This window comes from Stigmatopora argus, chromosome 8, assembly GCF_051989625.1.
Source record: "Stigmatopora argus isolate UIUO_Sarg chromosome 8, RoL_Sarg_1.0, whole genome shotgun sequence".
Lineage (NCBI taxonomy): Eukaryota > Metazoa > Chordata > Actinopteri > Syngnathiformes > Syngnathidae > Stigmatopora > Stigmatopora argus.
In genome coordinates this window covers 4,659,172-4,680,881 of record NC_135394.1, presented here as the reverse complement: position 1 = coordinate 4,680,881, position 21,710 = coordinate 4,659,172, and the positions used below count along the sequence as shown (strand labels likewise).

Genomic DNA, 21,710 nt, shown 5'->3' with positions numbered 1-21,710 from the left:
CTACGAGACAATCTGGATTTTAGCCAAAACGGTCTTGTTGAGATCAGTTTTCATAAATATTGGCGATTTTTTTTCCCCCGTACAAAAGTCGGTGTACGGCGTACATGATTTGAAATGGTAAAAAAACGTATAAAATACGTATAAAACGTACAAGTTGACAGGTATGCACCTGCCACAAGCAGGTGCATGTCAATGTTCCCTCTAATTTTTCATGTAAAACATGCTGTAAAACACGAAAAACATTTGAGTGGACAGAGCTACTGCCACTGTCTGCCGCTTAAACGGCGCCATCATGGGGAAAGGGTTTAAAAAAAAAAAAATAAAAAAAATAAAAAACTTTTTTTTTTTTTTTACTGCGCGCCATATGATTGCTGCTGCGCAGAGAAGACGAGAGTAGTGCGCAATTGCGCACGCGCGCAGTTTAGCGGGAACATTGGTCAGTGTATATCCCCAGTCTGTTGACTTCACAAACCTGCAAGTTGGTCCATTTAAGTGTTTGTCCATCCATTTGCTGTGTGAGGAAAATGCAGAAGTCCCTACTTTCGCTTGTGTGGTAAGCGTGTGCAACCCAGTGTGTGTTTCACCCCTAAGCAGTTCTTGTTTCACATAGTGTCTGTCTGTGGTCGCATGAGGAATAACGTTTCAAAGCTCCACTGAACGCCGTGTAGGAAGAAGGCGCTGCTTACCTTTATTACCGCGTGATGGCCATCTGAAATCTTTTAAACTGACAACACTTGTTGCGGATTGGAAGTAGGACAGCGGAAGCCAACTGGGACGATGGTACTGTACCCTACTTTGCCTTTGATGAGTGCTTCCTTCCCTTGAAAAGCCTTTAATTTCACTCAAAATTATGTCATTGATATCTTGAGATTTGTACGAGGTCTTCTGACTTTACATAAGACTTGACTAATTGGTTGAATGGAATTGGACAGAGGAAGATCTGTTGCATAAAGTATGTTTCCTCTTTTGCTGAGTCTTTTCCCGAAGATTTAGATTTGTACTTGACGAATGCACAGGCTTTATTTAATTTAGAATCAGTTTTACTGTAAGCTTCCATTTGATTAGCTCCTGAATTTAGACATTAAAAGTGTAAATTAGTTTTCCTAATTGGTAGATGAAAGTTATTTGTCTTTCTGCAGCAGAAAATCACGCAGCCCCTCCCATTCTTTATGAGGAAGAGTTCCTTCTTATGCATTTTTATGCATTCAATCAGCCAAGGACACCCATTTTTACTGGGAAATTCGCAAAAACAAAAAAACAGAAACGGCACAAAAATTATGAATGCTAAAATGTTGATATCTCTGTAGCTTTTTATTAGAAATGTATTTATCTTAATAGCAGGGCCTTTTTAATTACACACAAAGCAGATTGTTATATGCTAGTAACGTTGATAATGTATATATATATATATATATATATATATATATATATATATATATATATATATATATGTGTGTGTCTTCCGTCATCAGATGAAAAAAAAACATTATTTAGGCTGTTACTATATATTGCTGGAAAGGATAGATGAAAAAGTTGTAAAGCACAATATTCATTCAATATACCGTATAACGTGACTGTAGTAGGGAAGTCAAAGAATCTAATATGCATACCTAAATTAGTGCTTCATATCTCGAACTGTGCACATATCACAGAATGAGATACAGCGTTTTTCAAACGAATATAACAGGAAACTGCAATAAGGTGTCAGAGGAGGAAGTGGAAGGCTTGTGAGGCCTAGAGTTTGTGGCACAACACTTCCTCCTCCTGCTCATTTCTTAACTACGTGAACAAAGTGTCCATGCAGTATCTTAAGTCTTTTCACAGGAGGGCTGTGTCTAGAACGCAAATGAAAAAAAAAGGCAGACAGAAGTCAAAATATGCAGATTCATGTGATTTTAATGTGCAAAAATTGGTCTATAGTGCAAAAAAAACTTGTTATATTTATAAATAATCTAATGGGGGAAATGACTTGATTTTTGACAGGAAGACTGCTGAGTTTGTGTGTGTGTTTGTGTATGTGTGCATTCTCGATGCACCAAAATGCCTAGTGTGTCATTAGTTGAAAACATGTAACAACATATTTGTCTTAAACCAGTGTGTATTTCATGGTAAATCATAAATTACAGTAAAATATCAGGGTAATTCCATAATTGGAGACAATTCTGTAATGTCCTACCCTTCAAATTTGAAATAATCTGCATAGAAAAATCAAAAACATGATGTTTTTGAACCAATGGGCATGACCTAACCCTGAAACCATCTGTAATAAAAAAAACAGGACTAAAGAGTGGTTGATAATAATTTTACAATTCAAGGCGTACCCTGCCTAATGCCCATTGTTGGCTGAGATAGACTCCAGCACCCCCGCGACCCTGGTAAAGATAAGCGGCTGATATAATAAATTAATGAATAAGTATGGAGTACCCGCTAACATACTATTTTATTCTTGGAAGCCATTACGATAACCTCAACCCTTGAAAAAAATGAATCTGATAAAACATTTTTTAAAGTTAAAATGAAACATAAATGTTGTTTCAATTCCCTATTTTGTAATGGTAGGAATGTTTGTTGCAATAAACATAATATTAAAAATGTTCATTCTCATTTGTGGAACTTATATATCCCAAAACCTGAATGCAACACTGATAACATATTTTTAAGTTTTTATTCTAATGGTAGAAGAAGAAGAATTTTTATTATATAGTTAGATTGAATGTCTCACTCTATCTCATTCAACAGTGTATTAAACTGTTCAGAAAACTGTGGGTACAGATTACCAATTTGTAAATACTATACAGAAATGCTATGAATTTTTTTTTCTACTCTGGCTCTGTAAAATCATTTTTTTAAATAAGTTTGTTTTTGTTCTTGTCATAACAGACAGCTAAACAGCCAAGCTTCAACTCGCAAAAAATTGCAACCCTTATTATGATCTTTCCACACGTTATGAATATCAACTAAATCATGCAATAACCTTTTTAACATTGCTCTGTAAAATGAGCTAATCAAGCCTTTGATAAGTGATGACCGATTTTGGGTGAATTTATGTAAAAAGACCCACGACCCTTGTGAGGATTCAGAAAATGAATGAAAGAATATATTTTTAAAAAATTGCTTAATTTTCAAGAATTTTGATGCCCAAATGTCCTCCAATTCTTGCATGATCCATCATTTGAACTTAATGTTTGTATCTATGCGTCTTTCATGGTCTAGGCAAAATTCCACTGGCAGAGTCAAAATGTGAAGCAAAGCGGAGTCGATGACATGGTCCTGTTGTCCAAGATCACAGAAGAGGCCATTGTGGAAAACCTTAAGAAGAGATACATGGATGATTACATTTTTGTATCCTCATTTGCTTTTTGACCCCGCCCCCACCCCCCAAAAAAGAAATAATAGAATTGAAAATGTGTAATTGCTCTAGATGTGACTTTAGCTTCTTGACTATACGCTGCACAGACTTACATTGGCCCTGTGTTGATTTCGGTAAACCCATTCAAACAGATGCCCTATTTCTCTGACAGAGAAATTGAACTCTACCAAGGAGCCGTGAGTTGGCCTCTCTTATATTTTCTCATCTGCTGTAATATAGTTTTATCTTTATTCAAACTCACTGCAATTCTTGTGTATTTCTAGGCTCAGTATGAGAATCCACCCCACATCTATGCCTTGAGTGACTACATGTACAGAAATATGATGATAGAAGGGGAAAATCAATGCGTTATTATCAGGTGAGGCTCAAATGTTAATCAGGTGTTACGAGTTACAACACTTTAATTTTTTGGGATGCATTAGTGGAGAAAGCGGTGCGGGGAAAACTGTGGCGGCCAAGTACATCATGGGCTACATATCCAAAGTATCAGGGGGAGGAGCAAAAGTTCAGGTAGACACATTCAAAAGAAGTTGTCTCCTTCTATCAGCATGCCATGATTTAATTGTGATTCTTTTTTTCATTGTATTAAAAGCATGTAAAAGATATTATCCTGCAGTCCAATCCTCTCCTAGAAGCCTTTGGCAATGCCAAAACTGTCCGCAACAACAATTCCAGCCGCTTTGTGAGTACAATTGTCACTATACTTACAGTATTTCGTACCCTGCATTTTTTCTTAAGGTTCCAAGTTGAAAATTTAAGCTTATTTTTAAAACACTTTTGTGCAAAGGAATTTTCTTATTTCTGCTCCAATTATTAACAATGACTGCTGTTTTTAACAAAAAAACTGATCAGTTTTTCTTTATTAGTACATCTTTTTTCTTTGATAAACTATAGGATCCATGTTTTTCTTGAAAACTTTTTTAAAAACTGAGCACATTTTAAAAACACTGCAGCATCAACACCAGAATTGGTGGCCAGCCAATCGCAGGGCAAAAGGAGATTGACAGCCATACACGCTCACACTCAAACCGAGGGGAAATTAAGAGGGTTCCACCAGCCTACCCTGCATGTTTTTTGGGATGTCATAGGGAACCTTAGTACCCGGAGAAAACCCACGCAAGCCAGGGTAGAACAAACAGGGCTCACCTGGGATCAAAACCTCGACCCCAGAACTGGGAGGCCCGTGTTGTAGTGTAAAACTGTAAACTTCCCATTATAAAACACACACAGTGTTTGAATCACATTTCTTTATTTTTCCTTTTTCAATTAATTACAATTTGTTTTAATTTATTGGATGAGTGTCCTGCAATTGGCTGGCAATCAATTAAGAATGTGCCTCCTCTGTTGGCTGGGATAGACTCCAGCACCCCACACAACCCTTGTGATGATAAGCAGTATGGAAAATGAATATTGATAAGTAAGGTTTACATTTTTAACATTTGTTTCATTCAAATTGATTTTTTTTTTTAAATATTTGTATTCATTAATTTTCAAATAACTATTTCCCTCCTAAAATGGATCCCTAAATTAATTAATTCCTTTGTATAATTTAGAATTATTTACACATTAATTATCTTTTAGAATGGTCACTAGTAATACTACAACTGCATGTCAAATGGGGGTGGCAAAATATTGTCAGGTGAGCCGCAATTAAATGATAAACTATATATGAATGTAATAAAGAAAAACATTAAAAGAAAAAATCATAATTCATGCATGAACGATATAGAAAACCTCTCCTAATCCTAAACTCCCGGAAAACTTTGATGTCTCCAACTTTATCCCATCGATCTCACAGGGTAAATACTTTGAGATCCAGTTCAGCAAAGGAGGCGAGCCTGATGGGGGCAAAATCTCCAACTTTCTTCTGGAAAAGTCCAGGGTGGTGAGCCAGAATGACAGTGAAAGAAACTTCCACATTTACTATCAGGTCAGATGAGTGCATCGTCAATACATGTGATTGACTCACTTATTGCAGATCAAATCTGATTTTGTCATCCTTTGCTCTTCTGCCTATCAGTTGCTAGAGGGTGCTAGTGCTCAGCAAAGGGAAGCCCTGGGTATCATGACCCCTGATTACTACATTTACCTCAACCAGTCTGGAACCTACAAAGTGGATGGAACCAATGACAACAAGGACTTCCATGAGACAATGGTACTTCATCTGTACATCCTGAATTTAATTCACAGATTTACATAAACATACTCAGGGACTTGTTACCAGTCCGTAAAGCGTCATTTGCAATAACCTGGATTCTCCTTTTTTCTGTCCATGGTGCTGAATATTGTAACGAAACCAATGAGTATCCGTGTTGGTACCGATACGGCGCAAAAATATGACGGCATCTATATCATTCAGTACCACGATATTACGTGCCGATGCTGCGCAATATGTACTGTTCGAGATCTAGTTTGCAGCCGCCAGTTGCCCCACTCAATATGGCTGAAGGCTAAGCACCTGTCATCCTTCCCAAGACGACAAAATGGGTTCATCACTATGAGATATTCAATCCATTTGTGGATTTGCCCATTTAACTCAAAATTTCAATATATTATGAGATGACAAAAGGGGGCAGTGTACGCCAATGCTTTGAATTTGATTGCTTAGGTCAATGTCTGCTGTCTCAGTATTCCTGTAGTTTTAGTCATCTTCCATTCTGCTTTCCACTGGTTTATAATTATAGAATTTACCATAGAGAATGCATCTTGCAGGCTTTTGTTTGTTGGCATATAATTCATTCATTGTGTGAACCGCTTATCCTCACAAGGGTTGCGTGGGGTGCGGGGGACACCCTGAATTGGTTGCCAGCTAATTGCAGGGCACAAGGACACAATAGCACACAAAATCTCCTTAAATTGCCAGTGCCAGTTCTTGAACATGAAAAGAAAAAGAAATGTAAAACATAAATTTAAATCTGATTTTAACATTGAAATTTGTGAGCCTTGGTACAATAATTGAACTTTTTAACACAGTTTAAGAATAAATCTTTGCTAAGGCATTTTATGTGTTGAATTCAATCAGATTACACTGAAGAAGACAATTTTTTGTTGCGTTAGATTAGGTAGCTCATTTATAGCTAATTCAGTTTTTTTCTGTCATGTTCCATTTTAAAATTATGAACCAATTTGCTTAAATGGACTTAGCAGCAAATACAATGAAAATGATGTAAACTATTATGTTTTTCCCTAAAAATGGTTTCTTTAATTATAATGATGTTCATGTAGTAAAGGTAAAAATTCACCTATATACCTTTTTTTAATCACTTTTAAATGCTGCAACAATTGTCAGCCATTATATTTTGCCTACCTGGAAAGATACACAATGAATAAACAACTTGACACGCTAGAAAAATAAATGACTTTAATTCTGAAATCAGCATAAAACCTAACACAACAGATTTTCTTTTTCATATTGCTCCCCAGTGTTGCGTTTCTGTACACATAGACATTGCCTGTGCTGAATAATGGTAATAAATAACCGGAGAGGGGCCCTCATTCTGTGTGTACTGGTTTCCAGGAAGCAATGCAGGTGATCGGAATCCCAGGTGACATCCGGGCCCAGGTGCTGCAGATTATTGCAGGCATCCTCCACCTGGGGAACATCAGTTTCATAGAGGCTGGGAATTACGGGCAGGTGGAGAGCACGGACAGTAAGTCACATTTACTAACCTCCTGTACAAAGACAAGCGCCTGCCCAACCATCATGCAGGCAAATGCACATATTCCCCCAGCGAATGGATAATTGGCTGATTTCCCAGAAGCATTGGGAGTAAATTAACACACACCAGCACTTGTTTGTCTCTGCTTTGTTGCGTGGTGGTGCCTTCCTCAACAGATAATAGCTATGACCAAAGATGTCATTAACAGGCAGCGTGATGGATAAATATACTCCAATTTCATCTTAAAGGATGAATTTTGGCCAAAACTTCAGCTGAAATAGTCCCTAACTCAACTTCAATCCTAATGAGTAAAGCTAAAATAAAGCATTTTCCGAACTATAAGTCACAATTTTTTCATAGTTTGTTTGAGCTAGCGATTTTTATTTGTCGTCTTATAAATAGCTTATTATATGTTTTTCAGATTATAGTAGTTTTATTTTGTTTTTGTTTGTTTTACATTTTCTGAACTGCTTATCCTCACAAAGGTCGCGGGCTATAGTAGTTATCAAAAAATAATAATAATAATAAAAACAACCTGTTATGTTACATTAATGTTGTCTATGTTGTCTGTTATTCTATATGTTACTATTACCTTAATGTATAATGTTGGATAATTTTTTCCTCATTCATTCATTCATTCATTTTCTGAACCGCTTTATCCTCACTAGGGTTGCGGGGGGTGCTGGAGCCTATCCCAGCTGACTTCGGGCCAGAGGCGGGGGCACCCTGAATCGGTGGCCAGCCAATCCCAGGGCATGAGGAGACGGACAACCATTCACTCATACCTAGGGGCAATTTAGAGTGTCCAATCAGCCTACCATGCATGTTTTTTTTTGGAATGTGGGAGGAAACCAGAGTTCTTGTGTGACTTATATTCGGGTGCAACTTATAGTTTGAAAATATGGTAGCAGAGAAAATGTGTATTGTCTTTGCTGTCACTTTAGTGCTCTCCTTCCCGGCCTACCTGTTCGCCATTGACCCCAACCGTCTGCAGGAGAAGCTGACCAGCCGTAAAATGGACTCAAAGTGGGGAGGGAAGTCAGAGTCCATCAATGTGACCCTTAACCAGGAGCAGGCCAACTACACGAGAGACGCCCTGGCCAAAGCCCTTTATGCACGCGTCTTTGACTACCTGGTGGAGGTTGTCCAACTTTAAAAATAAAAGCACACATTAGACCCTGACTGATGATTCTTCCAACTGACTTAATAGTTTATCTGTTCTCCCTTTCTCTTCATTGTCTTTCTTTGTACAGGCCATCAACAAAGCCATCCAAAAACCACATGAAGAATTCAGCATTGGAGTACTTGACATTTATGGATTTGAGATTTTCCAGGTGTGATGAAATGACTTTCATATGAAACGTGACAAGGTTTCGTGTTTAAAAAACAGACTGATGGCATTTGTTTCTATGTTCAGAGAAATGGATTTGAACAATTCTGCATTAACTTTGTCAATGAGAAACTGCAACAAATCTTCATTGAATTGACTTTGAAAGCAGAGCAGGTGGGAAATACACTTTCTTATTAACATTTTTTTCTATGCAGTCGTGTATTAATGTGGTTAAAATAAATTGGGACCTAAATACACACTGATTACAGCCCCAACTAACACTCCAAAGTAAAAAAAAAAGTTTCATAGTATCTAACTCATTTTATGTCGTTGACAAAATACATCCAATTCGTTTAAACATGGAAAAACTGGCTGTGACTACTCATGTTTCATTGCCACAAATCTTCATTCGCCCCTCCTAGTCAAAATGGATCGGACATCTAGCGCCATTAATGGCAGCCAAAGAATGAAATATAATGGTTTAAATCAAGGGTGTCAGACTCGGTTGGTTCGCGGGCCGCTTTAACGTCAACTTGATTTCACATGGGCCGGACCATTTTAGATATAATATTTAGAATTTTTTTTTATAAATGGATTAAAAGAACTGGATTAAAAGCCTTGAATATTCAATATTCATGTTTATTTTAGCTTTTGTATGTATTTTTAGATTTTACAAAATTATTTTTGAACTAAAAACACAGATAAAAATTGATTTAAAAATTACAATTATTGATTTAAAAGGGAGAAAATCAGGAAATTTAATATACATCTATACTCTTCATTTTAATTTGATCCTAAAACAGAAAGTCGGCACTCATGATTTACTTTCCCGGGCCACACAAAATGATGTGGCGGGCCAGATTTGGCCCCCGGGACGCCACTTTGACACATGTGGTTTAAATGATAAGGGAAAATGTAATTTGTGCTAGAAAGGATTAAAACTGCAAATATTTCCAGAAATGCCATTAAATTCTTTTCCCAAAGCAGCATAACCGCACGTTACATCACACAAGTATTTTTTCATTTCTTTGCCATTTTTCACACCCGACTTTTCAATATCTAATTTGTAATAATTTTCCAAATCTCTTTACAGGAAGAGTACGTTCAAGAGGGCATTAAATGGACTGCCATTCAATACTTCAACAACAAGATAGTGTGTGACCTGATTGAAAATAAACTGGTGCGCTTACAAAATGACCAATAATAATACATTGTCCTCCAAATATTTGCAACTTCAAGTCTTGCTTTGCTTTCCGCACTTCTCAGAACCCTCCCGGTGTGATGAGCGTGTTGGATGATGTGTGTGCCACCATGCATGCCAAAGGAGAGGGCGCAGATGACACTCTGCTGCAAAAACTGCAGGCGGCCGTGGGAACACATGAGCATTTCAACAGCTGGAACTCGGGCTTTGTAATACATCACTATGCTGGAAAGGTACTTACTGTGACAGGAAGCCATTAGACAGACGGACTCTCCAGTATTAGGAATAACAATCATCTATTTCTGTCTGATGACATGATTTCACTTCAGTCTAACCAAGAATTGTGAGTACGATTGTAAATTAAAGTAAAACAAAAGTAAGTATACGTCTATAGAACCGTAAAGCAGGGCACTTGTCATGTTTTTCTTCAATAATCATTGGCATCAACTGGTTTTGAAATAATAAGTAGCACCCACAATCTCTCTTTTGTCTCTATATTTAGGTATCTTATGATATCAACGGCTTCTGTGAGAGAAATCGCGACGTGCTTTTCCCTGACCTTATCGAGCTCATGCAAAGCAGCCATCAGTGAGTGGAGATGACACAGTTGCATGCATTTTTTTGTTGTTGTTTTGTTTTCTAAATGATTGTTTCTGGCACCCACAGTGACTTTATCCGCTTCTTGTTCCCTGAAAACATGAACACAGACAAGAAAAGCAGGCCTACTACAGCAGGATCAAAAATCAAGGTGGGATTACAACTCTCAACTAAAGATGCAAAGTAAAGTTTTTGGGATTGGCAACAGTGGCATTCCAGAATTTGGGATGCCTCCCTCTTAAATAATCTGCACATATAAAATACTCAAACAAGCCGTGTGCGGTCGAGTGGTCGCCGGTCTTTTGGTCGCGGTCTTTTGGTCGCCCGGACCGCGACAACGGGCGACCAAAAGACCGACGACCAAAAGACCGGCGACAAAACAAGGTAATACAACACGGTCTACGCATCAATAAAAGCCAACAATTGCCATGAGCAGTTTCACTGAGCCGACGTGTGAGTGTATAAGAGTTTGTATGTACATGCGTTGTCCCTTTAAGAAGGTACGTCAGTCAGGGTCTTAACAAGTTCTGCAACAAAAAACAATAAAAGTCCGGGAAATTTGGAGCTTTTCTTTAGCCTAATAATTACTAGGGCATTAAGTATGACTAAATAGTAATTCACAGTTTGTATTTAGGGAATTTGAGCAACGATTTAAATGGTAATTATCAATAACCTTCCGGGAGACCAAAAGACCGGCGACCAAAAGATTGGTGACCAAAAGACCGGCGACCAATCGACCGTGTACCCAAACAAGCACCATAAAGGGTTATATGAAGTATGGAGTGGGCAGCCCGGCGGCTGAGTGGTTCGCGCGTCGGCCTCACAGTGAGAGGCCTGGGTTCAAATCCAGGTTGGTCCACATGTGTGGAATTTGCATGTTCTCCCCGGGCCTGCGTGGGTTTTCTCCTGGTACTACGGTTTCCTCCCACATTCCATGCATGGTAGGCTGATTGGACACTCTAAATTGCCCCTAGGTATGAGTGTGAGCATGAATGGTTGTTTGTCTCCTTGTGTCCTGCGATTGGCTGGCCACCAATTAAGGGTGTCCACCGCCTCTGGCCCGAAGTCAGCTGGGATAGGCTCCAGCACCACCCCGCGACCCTAGTGAGCATAAAACGGTTCAGAAAATGAGATGAAAAATGAGATGGAATAAGGAATTAATACCTTACTCTTCACTGGTCACACAGAGGCAAGCGAATGATCTGGTGAACACACTAACGAAGTGTACTCCTCATTACATCCGCTGTATAAAACCCAATGAGACCAAAAGGCCCAAAGACTGGGAGGAAAGCAGGTTAGCACCATGCACTGTTCACTCATTTACAATGACAAAAATCAAACCATTGTTTATGCCTTTTTTGCATACTTTCAGGGTTAAGCATCAAGTGGAATACCTTGGACTGCGAGAAAACATCCGTGTACGGAGGGCTGGCTATGCATACCGTCGGGTTTTTACCAAATTCCTGCAAAGGTTGGAAAAAATACGTTTTTGAAGCAGTTTGATCGCACTTGTTACCAAAAGAATTGATTTGTACCGCATTCTCACATTACTGCCTGTTAATGCGAGTTTATATTTACTATAGATGCAGATATTTAAGTATTTCAGATATTTAAATCCTAGGTAAATCAACTACTAATCTAATAGCATTGAACTTCACATCCATTTGTGCCACGATGTCACATTCAAAAACGAATAAAATGTGAAAACAAAATAAACCACCCGATGGTGCAGTGGTTCACTCACTAGGCAAGCATGGGATCAATTCCCGCTCGTTGGCGGTGTGATTGAGTGCAAGTGGTTTTCTGTCTCTATAACTTATTGGCGACCAGTCTAGGGTGTAATCTGTGTTTTGTACAAAGTCAGCTGGGATAGGCTCCAGCACCCCCGCAACCCTCGCAGGATAAGCGGTACAGAAGATGAATGAATGAAAAAAATAAAACACCTAAATGTTACTTCAAACTCTCCCGCATTGCATTTTCATTCCACAAGAGCAACATATGCATTTAAAAGCTAATCAATATAGCTGAGCGTAGTCTCAAACGGTATGAAAAATAATGAACAAATGAGAATCTAAGTACAGTGGTACCTCGTCATACGACCGTTCGTCATACGGAATGCTCGTCTTACGGGGGAAATTTCGATCGAATAATTCGCCCGTGATGCGGTCAAAATTTCATGACGCGACCAAGCCAGGTCGCCATGGCATTTTTTTGTTTTTGCATCTCTTTCGTGTAAAAAATATGTCTACGAGCACTGGTGGGCGGACTTTGCATTTCCACACGCGTTTTCCCCCCACTTGGTCTACATTTACATACCAGGTAAACAATACGTATTACAATGGATCGGCAAAGTTTTGCTAAGAAAAGGCGACCGTTGACAATGGACATGAAACGCGAAATAATTGAAAAACATGAGCGTGGGGTACGTGTTACCGAGCTCGCTCGGCAATACGAGAGGAATACGTCAACCATATCCTCCATCCTTAAGCAGAGGGACGCAATTAAGGAGAAGAGGCCGACCAAAGGACTATCTATCATTTCCCACCGGCGCAGTGACATTCACGACGAGATGGAGAACCTTCTTTTATTGTGGATAAAAGATAAACAATTAGCAGGAGATAGCCTGGCCGAGTCTACCATTTGTGAAAAAGCCAGCCGAATTTACATAGATTTGATATCAACGAAAGGAGAGCCTTCAACAACTTCACAAACATTTAAAGCGAGTCATGGCTGGTTCGAAACATTTAAAAAACGATCTGGAATACACTCTGTAATCCGACACGGAGAAGCGGCGAGTTGCAATTCGAAAGCTGCGGTGGAATTTATTAAGACATTTGCCTTGATTGTCGCCCAGGAAAATTACACCCCCCAGCAAGTTTTCAACTGCGATGAAACTGGTCTTTTTTGGAAAAAATGCCCAGGCGGACAGGATTTAATCGACCTACAGGAGCGTGAACATTTGTTGCCGGAACTTAGTAGCGAGGAGGGGGTGGAATAGGCGGCTACAAAAGATATCAAAAACATGCTCGCGAAGTGGCAAGAGGTTTCGGATTTTATTGAAAAGACTCACCCTGACAAACTGGCAAGTGGTCGCGCATCATCGTATTATGATGACATTTGTATTCGACATTATCGAAATATTTTGAAGGGTAGACAAAAACAAACAACGCTTGATGCGTTTGTTTTGAAGACTTCCGCGGAGCGGCCAGGTGGTGTCAACCCGTAGAACTAAGTAAGGTAAAAAAGATTACAACTAATTTAGAATTTAGTTTTGTTTGAAGTTACGTTAAAGGTTGAGTGTCTGTTTTTTTATTTATCCAAGTTAATTTAAATTTGTTTGTTCGTTTAAGAGTGCAATGTTGCCGTGGAGAAAGTCACCCCGAACTGTACCCCCCCCGCCTCCGTGTGTGTTGTTCTCTTCCCTCCGCGAAATGTGTCTAATTTTACTCCTATTAAACACATTATTACTATCAAACCACTCGTTATTTATTACTTTGTTAATAGATGGTGAATTATAAGAAATAAAACATGTTTTCCAATCCAATATCCTGTTTTTGGTGTTTTCTTCAGATAGTTGGAACGAATTAATTTGTTTCCCATTCATTTCAATGGGAAACTTTACCTCGAGTTACGAGAAACTTGTCATACGAGCTCAGTCCCGGAACGGATTAAGATCGTATGTCGAGGTACCACTGTACAACAAATATATGTATTAAAGACCTACTATTTATTTATTTATTTATTGGCTACTTTTTGTGATTTAACCGATGAATCCTTGCAGCCCTAATATTTAGGAGCATTTTATGTGTGCAAAAACTGAGCGCATCCCCTAGTATGACTTTTGATGAGCATCATGCGTTTCCAGGTACGCCATCTTGAGTGCCGAGACGTGGCCACGATGGAGGGGTCCCGACCAGCAGGGGGTCCTTCACCTCCTCCGGTCTGTTAATATGGATCATGACCAGTACCAGATGGGTCGCACCAAGGTCTTTGTTAAAAACCCAGAATCGGTAATGAGAAATATTTTTGGCATGCATTTTAATCATGTGTTGTGACGTTTACACAGTTTTGACCTTCATTTCTGCGTACAAGATGATTATAAGATGAGCATGTACCATGTTTTCTCCTTAGCTGTTTCTCCTCGAGGAGATGAGGGAGAGGAAATTTGACACTTTTGCCAGGACCATTCAGAAGGCCTATAGAAGATACATTGCCAGAAAGAAATATGAGCAGATGAGAGAAGAGGGTAACTATTTGTTAACCTTCAGTTCAGTTTTTTTCCTAAATTCATATGGGAAATTGTCTCAAACTTGCAGCCAAATGGACAATATTTTGCAGTCCAATTGACATCCAACCGTGGTTTTAGTGTTTTCTGCACATATTTTGCATTAGGCAATTTAATGGGAAAATTTAAAAAAGAAGTTAAATATAAATAACTAAATAAAATACAATCAATACAAAAAAAGAGAAAAAGCAAATACATTTGATCCATGTGTATTTTGCTCTGCGATTTTTATATTTGACTTCACATAGTATCTTCACTCTTTTAGTGTCTTCAATTGGTGTTTTTAATATCAATGTCATTCTTTTACTAACAACCACAACAAATAATCTGCGACCTGGGCTCAGCTTCTGAATAGTAATGTAATAACATACCTGTCAAGTTTTTTGATCATTTCAAATTGTGTACGTATAAGAACTTTTGTACGGGATTTATTTTTTTAAGTCCGTTTTTTGTAAAACTGACCTCGTTTTACCCATTTCGGCTCTAATCCGGACCTTCTCCTTCACTGGTAGCAGACGAAAACATCATCGTCGACTGCTAATATTGTCATGCTTAAAGCATGAGATGCGCACGCGCATTCCCCTTTTACAGAGCATGTCAGCAAGCAATGTACCCAGACAGTCAAGCTGTCAGCGCCATACAGCAACATCTTCAGAATCTTAAATGTAGTGCATACAAAAGGCTAAACTTAAAGGCTAGACTTTAAAGTGCGCCCTATGTGAGTAAATATGTGCCGCGTTGTGTTTGTACAGTTTATTATCGCTTAATACCGGGAATTGAAATCATTAATAAGTGGAGCAATTGGCTGGGGTTGACAGGTATGTAAAAATATCCACCTCCTTGAAAGGGTTAAGTAAACTAATAGTAAGGAGGCCATGCAACACATTCACGCGTACGCATCTTGTTCATTCCGACACAACAGCTTCAGACATCCTGTATAACTCCAAGGAGCGGCGGAAAAACAGTATCAACAGAAACTTTGTGGGCGACTACCTGGGTCTGGAGCAGAGGCCTGAACTGAGACAGTTCCTGCCCAAGAGGGAACGGGTGGACTTTGCAGACTCAGTCAACAAGTTCGATCGAAGATTCAAGGTGAATTGTGTGGCCAATTTTGAAGTCTCCTTAGTAGAATATTTGGAAACTCAATTGATTACTTTCCAGTGTCTTCCTTCTTGTCTTATATTTTCCTGTTTTCCATGCATAGTCCATCAAGAGAGACCTGATCTTGACTTCAAAAGGAATCTACCTTATTGGTCGAGAGCAAGTGAAGAAAGGTCCAGAGAAGGGGCAAATAAAGGAGGTCCTGAAACGAAAACTGGACTTTGGGAGCATTAATGGCATCTCACTCAGGTGAAGACATTCGGAATTGTACTCAAAATCCAAAAAGAAGTCAACAATTATAATCTAATAATCGGAGAGCCTAAAACATTAAATGAGCTGCTTTAGTCAATTTCTCTGCTTTAAAATATGGACTGCCACAGTTTGCGTACATGGTGATTCTTTGCATTTTACAATAGAATTCTGAAGTGGCTTTGTTTTCAGCACCAAACAGGATGACTTCTTTATCTTGCACGAAGCGCAATACGACAGTCTGCTGGAGTCCAACTTTAAAACTGAGTTCCTCAGCTTGTTGTCCAAACGTTACGAGGATGTGACCAGGAGAAAGCTTGCTATATCCTTCACTGACAGGTAGTCCAGAACACAGTCCAAGTTCTGATGTTCATGCAAAAACCCATGAGATAATCTCTACTTGCTGCCCACACAGACTGGAGTTCAGAGTCAAGAAAGCGGGCTGGGGGGGAGGTGGCTCAAGGGTAGTGACCTTCCAAAATGGAATAGGGGACCAGGCCCAGGTCAAAACTTCAGGAAAGACACTCACCATCACAATAGGGAATGGCTTACCCAAATCTTCCAGTAAGTCTACAGTGCATGAATGATATCCCAATAATAGTGTTAAGATAAATATTTGTTCAATCAGAACCATCAAGGAAAGGTGTCCAACAGAGACGTGGTGGAGGCCGAACACACAGAGACAGCAGAGGTAAAGTCCCAATTTAATTATGTTATCGCATGTTTTTTGAATTAAAGATGCTACATAAATGACTGCCACCCGATGGTGCAGTGGTTCTTCCGCCTGACTTTGGTGCGGGCAGTCTGGCTTTGATTCCCGCTTGGCGTGATTGTGAGAGTGAGTTGTCTGTCTCTCTCTGTGTGCCCTACGACTGACTGGCGACCTGTCTAGGGTATAGTCAGCCTTTTGCCTGAAAACAGCTACCCTTTCGATGATGGGCGGTATGGAAGATCATAGTCCTTTTTTTAAAAAACAAAACTGGAGAAATCCCATTTCACCGTTGGCCAACAAACCAGAGTATGTTATTTAATTGCTTTTCGGTCAGCGTTTTAGTTGATTTTCGAAGAAATTCAATCATTTATAGCGCAAAAATGGTTATGTGTTTTGTATGGAACAAAGATTGATGGTACTCGGATGATTTGCCTAAAGACGTTTCGCCAGCCGTTCGGCCGAATGAACGTTCGGCGGAACGTCCATTCGGCGACCTGTCCGTCTGTCAAACGTCCGTCGGCGAAACGTCCGCCGGCGAAACGTCTTTAGGCCAATCATCCGGTCGCGAAGGTGGATACATGTTGTGTAGGAAATTACCTGGCGGATGAGTGGTTAGCATGCCGGCCTCACAGTTTTGTGGTCCTGGGTTTGAATCCAGGTCGGTCCACCTGTGTGGAGTTTGCATATTCTCCCCAGGCCTGCGTGGTTTTTCTCCAGGTACTCCAGTTTCCTCCCACATTCCAAAGACATACACAGTAGGCTGATTGGATACTCTAAATTGCCCCTAGGTATGAGTTTGAGCGTGAATGGTTGTTCGTCTCCTCATGTCGTGCGATTGGCTGTGCCACCAATTCAGGGTGTCCCCCGCCTATGGCACGTAGTCAGATGGGATAGGCTCCAGCACCCCCTACGACCCTTGTGAGGATAAAGCGGTTCAGAAAATGAACAAACACTGCCAATATTGATTGTGCACATAGAAGTGGACTAGCCAGTAAGTACATTAATGTTTTGATCAAATCATGTGGAAAATGATATTTTGCCAATAAAAAGTTAACAAATCGTTAACCCCGCGTCGCAAAAAGTGCACCAGTAAAAAAAATCCCAGTTTTAATTTTTTCAGATGTTAAATGATTTGTTTTTCTTTTGCTATGCTTACAGTTGTGTAGAGTCGAGAGGTGTAAATGTAATATATTTAGCATTCAATGTTAATGGAGTCCAAGATGCTTTTGTGTTAGTCTCTCTCTCACTCTTTCTTTCTCACCCACTTGTGAGGTCCTACTGGTAAAATCTATCCAGTATCATATTATTTGTGACTTCTCTTTTCTCTGACTCACTTTCAAATTTGTATTCCAACTCGTCGCACCTCGACTACTGTTTTCTAGTCAGTCGTACGCCTTCTAACAGAATCCTTACGTTTCATTATTCCATCGGTTTCAACTATGCTTAAGCAAATTGAATGAAAAGATTCTATCATTTAAATTGTGTCTAAAAAAATTGTGATTGTGGGACTTTAAGAGAGAAACCGCAGGACAAAACTGGTAAGGGATACTTTGCTCTTCAAAAACTGTTGGAATGAAATCGTCACATTTCCGTTCATTTCATTGCAAAAGGACTGGTTGTGATAACAGCACCACAACAACTCATGTCAAAGTACACTTGGGATTAGTCATGCACTCTTTCTGTTTTTCCACAGCACACCAGAACGGACCCAAACAACAAAATATTATGTATTCCTCACCTAATAAACATGGCAGGCCCCCGCAAAGGGCTCCACCTAAACTGGACTTTCAAAGAACTCCCAGGATTCCAACTCACAACCACAGTAACAATGGGAACATGGACTTCCTTAATGTCCCTGATGGGGGCATGTCAGGGTAAGAAACGTAGGGAATCAGAAAAGGGTGTGTATCCCTGTCAAAAGTATTTCAAACCAAAATATTTCATCAATGGTTTAGGGTTAGGAATGGACATGATTAAAAAATACTGAGGACCAAATTTAGCTTCATTTTTTAGTAGTAAAATGCTTAATACTCATAGTGGGGTTTTAAATAAGACAAAGATGCCTGGAACTGCTTGTCCTGGAAATACTTATTTTCATTTTCATTTGTTTTGTTTTTATTTCGATGTTTCAAATTTATACATTTTTCGATGCATTTCTCGACATATTTCGTTTCATTTCGTGTTTATTTATTCAGGGAAGTCAATTGGACGCTCTTTTCTAATGACGCCTTAATAACGTAACACATAAAACAAAAATAATCACATACAATACAATATATTATGTGAAACACAACCATTCAATAATTTAAATACAACTTCAATAATTGAATTCAGTTTTTTAAATAGAACTTTTAACACATTGTCTGCCTTTGACATTCTTAGTTCTGGCAGCAAATGACCTGGTTTGGGGTAATCTGTTAGCCCTCTCAGTTCAATTGGATTGGACATCTGTTTTCGTCGTTTGCAGCCAAAGTAAGGGTTGACAGTGATCGTTCATTGCCAGGCACAAGGCAGCTAGCCACCTGTGTATGGTGGTTCACTGGCCTGACTTCGGTGCGGGCAAGCGTGGGATCGATTCCACCACAGATAGGGTTTTATTGTGTGATACAACATGGACATGATTGAATGTAGTACTATGTACATCAGGGGTGTCAGACTCGGGTTGGTTCGCGGGCCGCTTTAACGTCAACTTGATTTCACGTGGGCCGAACCATTTTAGATATAATATTTTGATTTTTTTTTTAATAAATGGATTAAAAGAACTGGATTAAAAGCCCTGAATATTCTATAGATCTAAAACAATGTTTATTTTAGCTTTTTTTTTTTTATATATTTTTAGATTTTACAAAATGATTTTGAAGTAAAAACAGGAAAAAAAATATTAGAAAATTACAATTATTGATTTAAAAGGGGGAAAATCAGGAAATGTAATATACATCTATACTCTTCATTTTAATTTGATCCTAAAACAGAAAGTCGGCACTCATGATTTACTTTCCCGGGCCCTACAAAATGATGCGGTGGGACAGATTTGGCCCCCAGGCCGCCACTTTGACGCGTGATGTACATGGTGCATGACTAGAAATAGCATTATAAAGTAGTCACATTTGAATTCACAGTCACGTATTGGCCATCAATTACTTTAAAACTTATTAAAATCACAATACTACAAATTTCTATATGTATACGCTATTTGACTATCATTACAAAGTAGTTATGTTTTTTTTAATGAGGGCACAACCCGGTGAGTTGAAATTTATTGGATGTCTAATGTCTTCGATGGCAGACAATGAATTGAATCTGAAAAGGTTTTAGTTTTTCCAGTCAACATTTAAGCAATTGTTGCACCCATGCGCTAAAAGTATCCTTCCACCTTAAAGATTTTTCACAATAAATGTTTACTTTTTCATTGATAGCAACATTGTCGTCAGCATGCAGAAATTCTTAAAAGTGCATCTAGGCCATAAAGACACGGTGTAGCAGTGAGTTAAATGTGTTTGTCATGCATCTCTCACTACCACAGGATACAAAGAAAGCAGAGCGTCGGCCGGCGACCCCCTCCTGCTCCCAAGCCCCAGCCTCGCCCTCAGGGGCCCCGCTGTCGGGCTTTATATCAATACATTGGCCAGGACACCGATGAGATCAGCTTTGAGTTCAACGATGTGTTTGACCTTGTCAAAGAAGGTGTGTGGACCATTGGGATGGCGTATGGGGAGTGGCAAATGTTATTTAATACACTATAGGGGGAAAAAAGTAAGGATGTTGAGCTTTCAGATGAAACATTAGGAAAAAGACCAATAACCTTTTTTTATGAGCAGTGTACATTGGTACCTCTACTTACAAAATTAATTAGTTGCAGATTTTGTGATTTTTTTGCACATATTTTACATTGAATTAATATTGAATTGAATTAATTGGTTCTTCTTTGATCTTTGATACTACCCACTAGAAAACCCTTTTTTTCAATTTTGTATGAAATATCTATGCAAAAAGAGGTAAAAAAAAGATAAGAAAACTATTTATTAAGCCATTAAAATGATGCCACATCACTGAACCTAACAAAAATAACCATAGCAGCGCCTCAGTTCAAAAATACAAATGCTGAAGGGATTGTTCTTGCTCAAATTGCTCTCTTTTTCTCTCTCTCTCGCACGCTTTCTCTCTCATCACTCACAAAGTGTCATGTGGCCAGGTAATGCTCATTGTAGTGCATTCGCGGGGCAAAGGCTGATGGGTGTGCAATGGCAACCTGATTGTAAAGTGTTGGGCATTTGTCTATATAGTGTGGGTGTTTCTGAAAGTGTAATTAATGACCTGAACCGTAACCTGAAGTATTTTTATGTTGGAGCAATTGTAAGTAGAGGTACCACTGTATATGTACCTAGAGTGTACTTATTAGTATTGTTTCATTATACAGATCCATCAGGATGGTGGACCGGCAGGATTCGAGGAAGAGAAGGTCTCTTCCCTGGCAACTATGTGGAAAGGATTTGAACAGGACTGCCTTTTGATAACCCAAATTGAACATGGTTGGATAGTCAATGCTGAAGACAGAAGCCGTTGCCATTAACAAACGCCATGACTATACGTGTTAAGATTAATATGTGGCCTTGTCCTGTTCTAAATGACCTAACAACAAGATTGTACACAACCAGCCTTGACACGTCTCGTTCAGCTTTCCATGGACTTAAGCTTCAGTTACAGACTGTCAAGTAAACTGAGGCTAATTGCATTATGGGTTCGTGTTTGTATCTCCGTGTTGGATTCCATCATTTGCGTTTTCGTCATAAATAGAGCATCCGTCGGTAATTTTCCACTATATGTGGATTAAAAAAAATGGCAAGCCTCATGACCTTTTTCTTAATAAAGAGAACGAAATGTTATTTTATTTCACAAAATAGGGTCAGGGAATAATTGAACATCATTCTAGAGCTGATTTTGATTCATCTGGAGTCACTGTTTGTATTTGTATAAGAAAAAATAAAATACAAAAGGTATAATACTGGTTTGGAAGTCCTGGCTTTATTGTTGGTGTTATGATTGGGGATGGAGGACCCCAAAGCAGGCAAGGGTTGCGAGTCTGGTTCTCGAATCTTTATTAGAATCGTCCAAGAGACGGGCAAAGGCACAAGAGGGGATAGCGTAGGCGAGTCGTTAGTCGTAGAAGGAAGGTCGGCAGCTGTGAAGTCCGTCGTGAAGTCCAGAG

General features: G+C 39.2%; 1 protein-coding gene across 1 annotated transcript; it reads left to right on the top strand.

The window, feature by feature from the left end:
* Positions 1–461: 461 nt before the first annotated feature.
* Positions 462–21,498, top strand: myo1f (myosin IF). The gene is made up of 29 exons (XM_077607644.1): positions 462–553; positions 611–780; positions 3,214–3,342; positions 3,457–3,546; positions 3,634–3,728; positions 3,793–3,880; positions 3,963–4,052; positions 5,169–5,300; positions 5,391–5,525; positions 6,888–7,020; positions 7,974–8,170; positions 8,283–8,363; positions 8,447–8,533; positions 9,453–9,539; positions 9,626–9,793; positions 10,063–10,148; positions 10,227–10,308; positions 11,345–11,451; positions 11,530–11,628; positions 14,023–14,167; positions 14,289–14,403; positions 15,365–15,534; positions 15,647–15,792; positions 15,985–16,131; positions 16,208–16,356; positions 16,421–16,483; positions 18,198–18,378; positions 20,028–20,188; positions 20,922–21,498. The coding sequence occupies exons 2-29, from the start codon at positions 778–780 to the stop codon at positions 20,996–20,998; spliced, it is 3,243 nt and encodes a 1,080-aa protein (XP_077463770.1). The 5' UTR covers positions 462–553; positions 611–777; the 3' UTR covers positions 20,999–21,498.
* Positions 21,499–21,710: the final 212 nt, after the last annotated feature.

Bases quoted from the DNA above. Each gene is read 5' to 3' on its own strand.
- myo1f (XM_077607644.1), top strand. The intron at 8,364-8,446 runs GTGTGATGAAAT...TTCTATGTTCAG, and splicing joins ATGGATTTGAGATTTTCCAG to AGAAATGGATTTGAACAATT. The intron at 8,534-9,452 runs GTGGGAAATACA...ATCTCTTTACAG, and splicing joins TGACTTTGAAAGCAGAGCAG to GAAGAGTACGTTCAAGAGGG.